We start from the raw sequence: 13,545 nt of genomic DNA, 5'->3' as shown, positions 1-13,545 counted from the left end.
TCATCCTGGACACGTACTGCATAGACTGCTGCCCACACCTGCAGCTCCATCCCTGCCCCAGACAGCCAGGGGAGAAAGGGATGTGAAGCTTCATCAGTCTCTCTGGGCAACTGCAGCCTAGGCCTGCACAATTTGGATTATTCCACATAGCTGTGACTCTGTCCCTGCCCTGGCAATGGAGAAAATTGGAAGAAGCTTCATTGGTCCCTGGTGCAATGAGGGCAGCTTAAGCCTCCACAGCTTACAGCACCAACTACATGCTTGGCTCCTACTGCATAACCATCAAGGGAGAAATGATAGGAAGCCCTAAACTAAAGAGAAAAACTGCACCCAGAAAAAATACTCTAGTAAGCCAGATGCAAAGACAGCAACAAAAAATTACAACCCACACCAAGAAACAGGAAGCTATGGCCTAGTTAAAGGAACAAGATAAGCCTCCAGATGACATCAAGAGTTGAGACACCTAATTACAGATGTTCAAACAAATCTCCTTAATAAATTCCATGAGATGGCTAGAGAGATTAAGGATATTAAGAAGACATTGGATGAGCACAAAGAAGAATTTGAAAGCATACATAGAAAACTAACAGATCTTATGGGAATGAAAGGTGCGATAAATGAAATTAAAAAAACATTGGAATCATATAATAGCAGATCTGAGGAGGCAGAAGAAAGGATTGGTGAGCTTGAAGAAATGGCCTCTGAAAGTGAACATACAAAAGAAGAGATAAAGAAAAGAATGGAAAAAATTGAACAAAGTCTAAGGGAACTAAATGGCAGCAAAATACATGCACACATACATGTCCTGGGTGTCCCAGAAGGAGAAGAGAAGGGAAAAGGGGCAGAAGGAATATTTGAAGGAATAATGGTAGAAAATTTCCCAACCCTATTGAAGGACATATATATCCCTATCCAAGAAGCACAATGTACTCCCATACAAAAAAATCCAAACAGACCAACTCCAAGACACATACTAATCAGAATGTCAAAGACCAAAGACAAAGAGAGAATTCTGAGTGCAGCAAGAGTAAAGCAATGCATAACATATACATATAAGGGATATCCAATAAGATTAAGTGCGGATTTCTCACCAGAAACCATGGAGGCAAGAAGACAGTGGTCTGATATAATTAAGATACTAAAAGAGAAAAAATTCCAGCAAGAAAAACTTATATCCAGCAAGACTGTCTTTCAAAAATGAGGGCAAAATTAGAATATTCACAAATAAACAGAAACTGAGAGAATTTCTAACCAAGAGACCAGAATTTCAGGAAATACTAAAGGGTGTGCTAGAGCCTGAAAAGAAAAGATAGGAAAGAGGGGCCTGGAAGAGAGTGTAGAAATGAAGATTATATCAATAAAAGTAACTGAAAGTGTCAAAAGTGGTGGAAATAAAATATGACAGATAAAACTCAAATAGTTAGGAATAAACTTAACCAACGATGTAAAGCACTTGTATTCAGAAAACAGCAATTTAATGTTAAAACAAATCAAAAAAGTCCTAAATATCTGGAAGAACATTCCATGCTCATGGATTAGAAGACTAAATATCATCAATATATCAATTCTACTCAAATTGATAAACAGATTTAATGCAATCCCGATAAAAATTCCACCAGCATTACAGAAAAAAATGAACACGTGATCATTAAATTTATCTGGAAGGGTAAGGAGTTCTGAATAGCCAGAAACATCATAAAAAGGAAAAGTGAATCCTCATCTCCAGACTTTAAATCATAATACCTACCTATAGTGGTAAAAATAGCATGGTACTGGCCTAACGACAGACACAACAGACCAATGGAGCCAAATCTATGGTTCAGAAACAGACCCTCACAGGTATGGTCAAGTGATTTTTAACTAACCTGTCAAACTCACACAGTTCGGACAGAATAATCCATTCAACAAAAGGTGCTGAAAGAAGGAAAGAGGACCCCTATCTCACACCTTATCCAAAAATTAACTCAAAATGGATCAAGAAACTAAAAATAAAAGCAAGAACAATAAAACTGCTAGAAGAAATTATTGGAAAATATCTTCAAGACCTGATGGTAGGTGGTGGATTCTTAAAGGAGATAAGAGAAGGACTGAGTGGACTACTGATGTTTAATGTATGTAGACGTTTTAATTAGCTTTACTGTAAAATTGTGGAAATGTATAGAGTGGATGGTAACACACAGTGAGTAACAGCTAGTTTATAAATGGGGATGTGACTGAAAATGGTAGTCTAGTTATGTGAATGCCAATTGGCAGAATGCTTGAGAATAATCTAGGAACTGGATGGCATGGTGAGCCAAGAGGTGGGTGAGAATTGTGGTTAATGGTATGGATGCAAGAGTGTCCTTTGTTAGCTAGAACAAATGTATATCACTACTGCAGGGTGATGGGAATGTGGAAAAGCATGGGAAAAATACAGCTGGAGTGACCTATGGACTGAGGTTAGTAGTAATGATATAATATTCTTATACCTATGCAAAAGAGGTACTGTACTAATACTGAGGCAGTATGGAAAAAGTGAGCCAAATGTATACTATGGACGTGGTAATAATCAGATGATATTGTTTTATCTGTAGCAAATGACACACCACATTGTGGTGTTTTGATGGAGGGGTGTTGTTTGGGAATTCTGCACATGTGCATGATTTTTTTTTATAAGTTTACAACTTCTGTTATAAAAAAATATATTTAAAAAATAATAATAGGGTGGGTTGCGGGAAAAACACACCAAAGGTAAGATAAGGACTATGATTAGTAGTAAGATTTTGACAGTGTTCTTACATAGTTTGTAACAAACGTCTCATGACAATGCAAGGCGTTGGTAGAGGGTGGATGTATGAGACCTCTGTATGATGTTATGCATGTTTGCTTTGTAAGTTCACAACTTTTACTATATAATTGTTTATATATATTCATATATAAATGATATAAAGATAATAATTGGATTGATTAGGGGAAAATACTTTGTTTAGTAGTAATATTTTGACAAGGCTCTTTAATCATTAGTTAAAAAGGTTTAAAAACAATGCAAGTTATTAGTGGTAGGGTGAGATGTTATATACGTTTGTTTTGTAAGTTCACAACTTTTATACACTTGTTGTTTATGTATGTTTACGTATGAGTATTTCAATACATTAAAAGAAAAAAAGTGCACTGACCGTTTGTCCCTTGGGAGATCCTTCCTCAGTCAGTTTCTCAAACATCTCTTTAGCTGCCTGGATATTCTGTGCTACATAATCACCAAACAAAAGAGCATACGACACTCTCTCCAGGGCCTTGGTATGGTTCATGCCTGCTGCCTTTTGAAGATACCGATATGCTCTTTAAATGTAAGTAAATTTTAAGAAATTAGCAATGTTTTGAAACCACCATTAAAGTTTTTTTCAAAATTGACTAAAATGCATCAATAATTTCATTATGTAATAAAATCCCTCTGATATCTTATTTCATACATGCAGAAAACTTCCTGGATATTTTGTTTTTACATAAGGCACTAATCAGTTCTATTACCCTATTTCTCAGAACAGTACAATGACATTAACAGTAATTTTAAAAACTTCTATTGTAAAAGTTAACTAAATCTGCAATGGAAGAACTAAAGTAACATCATGATGCCCAGTAAACAATCCAATGATAACTGCTGCAATTTTCTTTTTAAATCTTTCTATGGACTATATAAAAAATTAGCTGAAATCAATAGGACATAAAATATTAGAAAATAAAGTCATTTGTTCTACATTCTTTCCAAGTGCAAATTCCTAAATCTCAATCTTTGCCTGGAAGAACATTACAAAACAAAAACTAAACAAAACACTCTATAACAATTCCTTTTATTTTGTTTAATTCATTTTGAATTCTAAATAGTATATCTATTCTTGGTTCTTAGAAAGTTCTTAGTCAATTATTTCTATTTTGCTATCTGTTCATTTTTGTGATCAATATTTGTAGCGCCTTTATTCCAACAAGTTAAAATCTGATAAAAGTAATGACGTTAAAGTCCCTGTATCATACTAAGTCTTCTTGTAATGTAATTTAAGAAATCCTCTGTCTTTAGCAGTATCCTTAAACAAACAAACAAACAAACAAAAATTAGCTATTTATCTCAGTAGTGCCTTTCTCTGGGGAAGAGTGGACTTAGCAGTGCTACCTACTCTCTTTTTTGACTTTTCTTATTGCTGCCGTTGAGGATTTTCATCCCAGTTTGGTACATCATTTCTGCTTCCTGCATCTGCCGTCTTTTAGCAGCCTCTTCTTCAGCTAAAAAAAAGTCAATGTCATATGCATTTAAATGGATTTTAATTTTACACCAATTATTTATAAAGCATGAATAATTGTTATTTCTTTTGGGGAGTCATACAAACATAATTAAAGAGCCTTCACTATTTCCAAATCTGACTTGAAAGATGCTTGGTTTAAATGTGCTCTTAAGACTTTTTTTTTTAAATAAAACTCATTGAAGTCACTTTCTTTTAGAGAAAGCAATTATCAAGTTGCTTTTTGGAGGCTGTTTTTTTCTGCAAGTAATTCTAAAACCCTTTATACAGCTCAACTAAAATTTCAGTAGATTATGTATGGTGGTTTCAAACTATATATCCCAGAAAAACACATTCTTTAGCTTTATCCCTTCCTGTGGGTATAAAACCATTGTAAGTAGGACCTTTTGATGAAGTTACCTCAGTTAAGGTGTGGCCCAACTCTCAATCAGGATGGGTCTTAATCCGATTACCGGAGTCCTTTATAAGTGGAATGCAATTCAGACAGAGAGAGAAAGCCATGGGAAACCATAGGCTGAAAGGAACCCCAAAGAGAAAGCAGAGGCCAAGAGAGGCCACCATATGTACTGCCATGGTGTAAGGATCAAGCCCAGGACCAAGGATCACTGGCAGCTAGCCCCAGAATAACTATCTTTGGTAAGAAAGCACCATCTTGATGATGCCCTGATTTGAATTTTTTCCTAAGCTCAAAACCATGAGCCAATAAATTTCCATTGTTTAAGCCAACTCACTGTATGGTATTTGCTTGAGCAGCGAAGGAAACTACATTAGGATTATATGCCAAGGTCAGCTAAAGTCAGAACAAAAGGACATTAGACACAAAATAGTAGTCAGAAAAATATGCTGTACTCAGAGAACATTTTAGTCTTATCTAAAATACTGTATTACTTTATAAGTAGAAAGTATTTGTGATTATTTACATAATAAAACAGTAGTAAAGTTGATTTTATTAAATATAAGTACTAATTTAAATGAGTTCACTAAATGTTTTCCTATTCACTGACACAACACTAAAAATCACAGAATAGTTACAGATTGTTCAAAAATTATTTTGCTATTAAAATACAGCATTTTAAAGATAAATACACACTGCATCAACAGACATTTGAATATTTCATTTTAGGGTAAATACTTATAGAAATAGAAGTGAATTCTTCTTGTAATATAAAAACAAAATCTGATGTACTAAACTGGAGTACCCAGACATACTGACCTTAACTATACCCAAAAATATGGACTATATCTGATGTTATCCTTTAGGAATGCCCAAATATTCTATTAGAGTTATTATTTTGAAAATGTTATTTAATATCAAGAGAAATTTTTCAAAATTTTGTTGTTCTTTTACAGAAATTTTTTCCAGAAAATAGTTTCCGTATAATAATTAGCCCCTTTATACTGACATTACACTTAAGATCATTAAATATACTATACCTGCTGCCAAATGTTACCTCAGCATAGCACATCTCCCTCAAAATATTTTAAAAAGGTGTTATTTTTCTTCTAACCACTATTAACCTTCACCAAAAAAGTTTGTTTCCTTTGTTGCCAAAAATTTGTTTTACATTAATTAATTTAGTAGCCTGTCTGTAAAATCCAAAGAACAGCCTGTACACACCAACTAAAAACCATTTCTAAACAAGACATGACTATGAAAGGTCCCTGAGGTAGCTTGGAAATAAGTACACTGTATGCTTCTTGCTCCTAAGCCCATTCATTAAAGCTATAACTACATCACCAACAATGACTACTAACAAAGGTGGAAAGGACCATTAGAAAAAGGCCTTAAAAATATTGGCCTAGACATAAAACAATGTGGATGAGTCTCCTTCTGTGTAATACTTACTTTCACAAAAGCCCCACTTTTCATCTGTCTTGTAATCATACGTTGTAGCACACCACAGTCTGCCATCTTCCCTCCCATCTGATGTACACTCATCATATTCCTTATCCAGGAAAAGAAAAGGAAAGTGGCAGGGCTCCCCATGTGCTGTGCCTTCAATGGCAGTCAAAGCTGGAAAGATATGGAAAAAAATCAGAACATGAAGAGCACTCTGGTATTCATGGACTCAACACTGTCAATTTCAACTATTAGCATTTGCAAACGAAGATCCATGATACATTATTTATACAATTGGGAACATAAGAGTCTAGCAGATATTTTAATATGGGGTGATTTGAGGTTAAATCATTTGTGAACATGCGTAGCTGACTACCCAGCAGCTATATGTAGCCTGGAATTTCTAAACATCTTGAGATATGGCCTCAAAGATGTTAAAAGTCTACTGTAAAAATCCTGCCCAACTAGTGAGCAAAAAATAGGCAAAATACACCTGAATTAATTACACTGCTTGGCACAGCTCTTTTTTCTATCTAAATACTGTAAGCCAGCTTCTTCAGTAACCTAAAGTTATACAGGCAAAATTCACCTCCCATGGAAAGTTAATAATGCACACATTCCTCTGCAATCCTACAGCATTTCATCAGAGCACTTCTCATATGCACTGAGGTTATTTCTTTATCACACTCTAGTTTACACTTGTCTTTGAGCTTGCTAAGGGTAGAGATGATAACTCTAATTTATTCCAAAAATACATTCCAAGTATCTCCTAGGTGCTGGAAATATGCCAGGTGGTGGAGATTGGGTGGAGCCGAGGTCTTTCCTACACAGAACTTATTGCCTAGCAAGGAAGAGAGACATTAAACAAAAGTATGTGGATGTGATGGGAGGGAAAGCTTCCCCGGCCAGGAACTGAGGTTTAAATCAAACCTCAGGGAAATGCAGGAGTAAAGAATAGATGAAAGGTTGGATGGTGGGGTGGACAGAAGTATTGCAGGCAGAGGGAATAATGTGTTAAGAATCAGATGAAAGAAAATATGCACATTACAAAAAATAAAAGGAGTTCAGATTTGCAGAACATGTAAGGTGAGTATAAAGTAAGCAGGAGAAGTTGTTGAAGAAACACAGGGATGGTCTTACAAGTCTTATTAAGGAATTTAGACTTGATCCTGAGAGCAATGGGAAATCACTGAAGAGTTTAAATGGGAGTGACATGCTCAAACTTTTAATTTTTTTTATTAAGAGAGGGGAGAATGGAACGTAGAGAAGATAAGCAGAGGAAGACCAGTTTAGAGATCGTACCGAAGTCTCGTCAAGAGGTAATGGTGGCCTGAATAGGGAAAAGGGGGTGAAAGAAACTGGTGTACCCAAGTGATGCTAAGGAGATAGATATGTGCAAGTGAAAAGAAAGAGGAGTCAAGGAAGATTCCCAGGTATCAGACTTGAGAAAATGGGTACTAAAGAGAACACTGGAGGAGGGGTAGGTTACTGGAAGGGGGTGAAATGAATCAGGATAGAGATAAGTTAGGCTTTTATAGTTCTACATTCAAGATGACAAGTTAAAAAAAAACAAGAAACCCATGGATGTGGGTTAGACATTTCTTTGGTTGAAGCCAGAGACAGTTCCTTAGTGAACAGAAAACATGTGAAGCCAGATATATGCATAAGAATGTGGAATGAGAATATATAAGAGAAGAACAGAGAGGACCAGGACTGAGCCTAGAAATATACGTATTAGATGTGAGACGACTTTCACTGGTCACTCTTACATGGAGAATTTAATTAGGTAGCAGAGTTTAGTGATTATGAGCATAGGTTCTGGAGTCAGAATGCCTGATTCAAATCCTACCACTTAATAGCCATGCACTTTGAGAAGAAAGTTATTTAATTACCCTTCTTATCTGTAAAATTATTTGTAATTAACTACAAATAAGGATAAAAGTCTGTGGCAGGTTGACATTATTTTATAAATCCCCAAAAGAGAAAAATTTTGTTTGTAAACTAATCTGCTCCTCTGGGTTGATACTCTTTGATTGTATTAAATTCAGTTGAGGGCCCTTTGATTAGATTACCTGTTAAGGTTGCTTTTAGGGCATTTTTTTATTCGACCATGTCAGGAGGGGATGACTCAGGTTGAGTCCCCCGTGCTGGGTCTGATATAAATGGACATTCACTCAAGGAGACACATAGGAAGAGAGCTCCATCATTTTTTATTCTACCATGTGACAGAAAGGAGAAGGCTCAAACAGCTAAAGCCCTGGGGAGAGCTTATAGATGAGATTAGGAAGAGAGCTGAGACAGAGAAGGCCCCGAAAGAAACAAGCCCTCTGCCAGGAGGCAGAGGACTTTACTTAAGTACAAAACCTTAAGAGGCTGGGCCTACCAAGCTTCAAGAGGAAGAGGAAGCCCAGAAGGAAGGCAGAGACCAGCCAGAGATTGGCATTCATCTGGCTTCAACATATGGTATAGCAGTTTGATATGGTTCACAAATTCCAAAAACAGGTATTGGATTATGTTTATAAACTGGTCTGTACCTGGGTGTGATTAAATTATGATTAGGGCCTTGACTGGACCACATTAATAGGGTGTTGAGTCCCCACCCTTGGTGGGTAGGAACTCACAGATAAAAGATACGGCAAAGGAAGGAGTTGGAGTTTTGAAGTTGGAGTTTTGATGCTGGAGTCTTGAGCTGGAGCCCTGGGAAGTAAGCACACAGAGGAGTTTGGTTGTGAGGAAAGAGAAGCAAGCCCCAGGAAGAGAGGAACTCTGAGCTCGGAGAGAAACAAGCCCTGGGAAGAGAGGAACACTACACGCAGGGAGAAGCAAGCCCTGGGAAGAGAGGAACTCAGGAAGCCTGAATCCTGGCAGATGTTGGCAGTCATCTTGCTTTAATATGTGGAAAAAGACTTTGGTGAGGGAAGTAACTTATACTCTATGGCCTGGTAATTGCAAGCTTCTACCCCAAATAAATACCTGTATAAAATCCAAATTCTGGTATTTTGCATCAGTACCCTTTAGGCTGACTAATGCATGTGGCAACTTATTTTGGTGAGAAAGCAACCTTGAGTTGTATATTTTACAGCCTGTAACTGTAAGCTTTTACTCCAAACACATACCCTTTATAAAAGCCAACAGATTTCTGGTACTTTGCAGCAGCTTCCCTTTAGCAGACTAATACACAGTTCTTACTGTAAAGGGATATTTGCAATGATTAACTGAGATAACACTTGTAAAGGCCTCACCATGATGCATGTAGCTTAAGGTAAAAGAGTTCAAGAGATGTCAGTTGCTACTGTTGTTACTGGCTCCCCTGCTCTGAAAGTCTATAAAGTACCCTCTTTTCTTTCCAGTGTGAAAAAGTATATATCCTAAGATTAATTTGTAAAAGATTTTCAGTTAATTTATGAAAGACAAAATGAATTTCAAATGGTTTACTGCCAAGGAAATGCCATTCTTGATGCTGGTAATCAAAGTCCAGAAGCAAATAATGTCCTTACTTTTTTTTGATATGTCCACATTTTAAAGAAATGATCTTTAATACAAAATATAAGCAAAGTATCCTATGGTAACAACATCAGAGGGGTTATTTTGACTACAGAATTTGAAAAGGTTATTCCTATGCACTGCTACTAGATACAAATCTGCTTTAGAAATATGTTACCTATAAAACTGCAGTTTGTAAACTTTAACTTTAAATTAAATAACCTACAATATGTAAGAGAATATTCCATTTTTCTATGATAATAGAAATCTTTGTTTTAAAGACAAAGAGGTTATCATAGGAATTCTAGTTCGTCAAAACTTAGACTTTCTAAATGTTTCAAATATACAAAAAAATTCTCCTTCATATGATGGACCTGTACAGCAGAAAAGAAACTAAAAAGGATGAAAAGTTTTGGTAACAAAAGGTTTTAACAAACTGCTGATTCAGCACTTCCAAGCAAGAACCCACAAGATGCACCTGCTTCATCAATTTAGTAAAAACTGAGCTTTCCCAAATTATGTGTTTATTAGCACACTGCTAGAAGAAAATCTGTATCTTGCCACTATCCTCTCTTCAAACAAAATCATAATTGTTACTACCTTTTAAACCTGTTTTAAAATCTTCCAAAAGTTAGAGATCTTCTAGTTTCAAGCTAATTATCTCAAGTACAAATTTCTCACAATAATGTTAATTTCAGTTAATTTTCCTTCCATGGAGAAATTCTGAAAGCAAAGCAATCATTTATAAAACCTCCACAAAACAGTACCAGTTTTTAAAACAACAGTAATTACTACTCTGGTATAATGATGCTGACTGATTAAGCAATTTAATTTAATGATAGCCAGTAATCAAGTCTGACATTTAAAATGAGGGGTTGGGTAGGGGGAAATGTATCATTAAGTCAATTCTGCACTTTAATGTAAAAATTCACATTTTCTAGATAAGGACTCATGTTTGGCTCTACGAAAGTAAAATAGTATCCTAATCTACTGATACCTTAGGAGTCAGATATTTACTTTATGGCACATGAAAAGTTATTGTAATAATGAACAGACTGCTTTATATTTAAACTAGTAGAAATCTGCTCTTGCAAAGTCAATTAAAATCACAAAAAAGATAGAAAAGGTGAAAAAAACTGAAAACATTCAGTGCTGGCCAGAGTATGGACATAATGGGCACTTTCGTACTATTGGCAGGAGCATAAAATTACTAAAACTTCTTAAAAGGGGCATTTAGCAACATCTAGAATCAAAAAGGTCTGTACTTTTAGATGCAGTTTTTCCACTTCTAGGGTATTTACTTACAAAATTCTCCATAAGGACAAAGAGAGATGTGTAAGAGAATACTTGTGCAGTACTCTATTGTAATTTTAAAAACAACCAAAAAGAAATCAAACGTCTATGGACATGAGACTGGTTAAATCACACATGACGTAGCCAGATCCAGATGAAAAGCTGGACATCATCAGGAGAGATGGGATTAAGGATCACAAAGGGTAGTGTAGGCAGAGGAGAGGCTCAAAGGCTAGGCCCTGGGGCAAGCTCATGTTCTGAGATATGTGAAGAAAGTGAAGAAAGAATCTCCAGAAAAAGGAAGGGATCCACTGGCCAGGGTCAGTAAGATGAAGCTCAGAACTGACCATATACCAACAATTAGAAAATGATTGGTAACCATGAGAAGAGTAGATTTAGTGGCCAGAAGGGGACTAGATTAGAGAAGAAGAAAGGCAGTGAAATCAGTAAATGTAGAAAACTCAAGAGTTTTGCTTTAAAGGAGTGTAGAGTAGCAGAGTGGTAGTTGGAGAAGGATTTGGAGCCAGAAAGTTTTTCCTTTTAGTGTATAAGATATTACAACATGTTGAAGGAAATAATCTGAAAGAGAGAGAGAGAGGGAGGGGGGGGGAGAGAGGGAGGGGGAGAGAGAGAGAGAGAGAGAGAGAGAATGAGAGTAAGTAAATGTGGTTTGAATGTTGTTATATTACAGAATTAAATATCTTGGGAATATAAACATTCATTTTTTCCTGATTTTTTATTGTAAAATAAAAACAAAGCAAAAACCAGAAAGATTAGCTTAATTTGCACAGATGAAAGCAAATGATTTCATTTTGCAAATATCTCAAGAGCTTTCACATGATTATTAAAGATTGATATTTAAGTTTAAATGGGTGTTTCTGTAATAAGAAAATTAACCTATTTAATCATGCTGCTTGTCTGAAGCAATCCTGTACCTACAAACATAGAGCAGGAAATAGTGTTCTAGTCAAACATGGTTAAGACACAATTATTTAATGTTAAAAGGCTACCAAACTCAAGACAACTATTACATTCTTTATTAATATTAGTAAACACCAAGATTAAAAACTTAAGAAACCACTGATCACCTCTCCCAAATTCCTAACACACTAAGAGCAAAGCACTAGCATAGATGATTTAAAGTAAACCATGCCTGGCATAAAGTAAATGGTGTAGACTAAATAAAAAGGTTATTTTCTGTTGCTTGGAAAACATGCTATGGTAATCTCTTGGGGTAAAATATCGATATTATGTGATTTGCTACAAACCTGTTTTATCAAAGGTTGAGGACTGCTAGCTAAAGTTGAGAAGCTACACAGGAAGAATGGAGGCAGAGAGAAAAAGGTACTACTTGTCCTGAGACAAAGGTACTACTTCTTCCTCAGGACCCAAGATCCATGGAGGTGTAGCCACCTCGAGGTGTAGCCAGGGCGCACAAACATTAAGTATGAAGCCAATTTACTAAGGAGGTTGAATAGAAAAGAAAGAAGGAAGAAGGTGAGAGGGAGGGAGGGAAGGAAGGAAAAACTAAGGAAGTCATTGCTTTATAGTCTCAAATACAATTTTCAGAAGAAAAATGAAATGTAGTTATATGGAACATGAACAAAACATAAGAGTTCAAACCAAGCTCAGTTCTCTATGTGAGGAATAACTAATCATTTTATAGTACTGAATACCATAAATAGTTTAGAAATAGAGGCAAGTACTAGCCCATGTACCCAGAACAAAGTGACAGGCTTCATAAGAATCAGGTAACAGGCACTGTAAAGAACCATAGAGTAAAACCTGTTTTAAAAAATGGCTTTAAACATAGTTTTTTGAAAAGCCCTGGTGAGGGTAAGGAAGAAGGACTCTTAGAAAAGTCTCTTCCACAAGGATGGTCTCCTAGAGTAGTTTCCTTGTACAGATAATTTCTTGTAAAACCAAACCAAACAAAATAAAACAATTTAGAAACCTTTTCATTAAAATCAAGACCTGTTGTAAGCAATTGCCTGTACTTTCTTAGCCTCTTACCTTCTGTTTCATCTGATTACTACCAGATTATGGGTTGTTCCTTGCCTGCCACCTCCATGCAAGCAATAGTAAAGTATAAATACTATTCTGTTACTTAACCAATTTGCTTACGTCAGAAACCAATTTTAAGTAAAATTTAGTAAGTTTAAACTCAGTTCTTTTTGTGCTATTTGAAATAGAGCAAGATTCTGGTTATTTCATTTTTTTCATGTGCTTATTGCAGGAAAAAACAATGCAAACAATAAGAAAGACTACAAAGTTGAAGAAAAATCCTAGTTTTCTTTTCCTACCATTTTAAATTATTTTTCTCCACACGTAACTGTTGGCAGAAAAGAAGTTCCAGACTTTTTCTTCTCATTTGCAAACATATGAAAAAATGACTTTTCTTCACATAAGAGATCATTCTAAGTGAATTCTTCCAGTGGCAGACCATGCAGATTGGCACACTATCTATTCCTTACCTCTTCCTTACCTTCTCTTGAGCTAGGGATGGCCAGGTGTTTTGGAAGTTCTACTAGTGACTTGGGAAAGCTTCTGCTTTTGCTCTCCTGAGACAAAGATACTATAATACTTCCTTCTCAGGACACAAGATATGGAGGTATAGCCACCTCTAGGTGTAGCCAGTTGGCACAAACATGAAGATGA

The 13,545-nt window shown here is 35.9% G+C and overlaps 1 protein-coding gene across 1 annotated transcript in view; it reads right to left on the bottom strand.

Annotated features, from left to right (window-relative positions):
• The window catches only part of SEL1L (SEL1L adaptor subunit of SYVN1 ubiquitin ligase), an 82,855-nt gene that overhangs the window by 45,158 nt on the left and 24,152 nt on the right, over nucleotides 1–13,545 (bottom strand). The window contains exons 4-6 of the mRNA XM_058292790.2: nucleotides 6,118–6,285; nucleotides 4,149–4,254; nucleotides 3,156–3,318 (exon numbers count right to left, since the gene is read on the bottom strand). Of these exons, the coding sequence (XP_058148773.1) occupies nucleotides 3,156–3,318; nucleotides 4,149–4,254; nucleotides 6,118–6,285 (437 nt within the window). The remainder of the gene's footprint in view (nucleotides 1–3,155; nucleotides 3,319–4,148; nucleotides 4,255–6,117; nucleotides 6,286–13,545) is intronic.

This window comes from Dasypus novemcinctus, chromosome 3 (genome assembly GCF_030445035.2).
Source record: "Dasypus novemcinctus isolate mDasNov1 chromosome 3, mDasNov1.1.hap2, whole genome shotgun sequence".
NCBI classification, from domain to species: domain Eukaryota; kingdom Metazoa; phylum Chordata; class Mammalia; order Cingulata; family Dasypodidae; genus Dasypus; species Dasypus novemcinctus.
The sequence above is the reverse complement of the archived record's forward strand: the minus strand, read 5'-3'. Positions and strand labels throughout refer to the sequence as shown.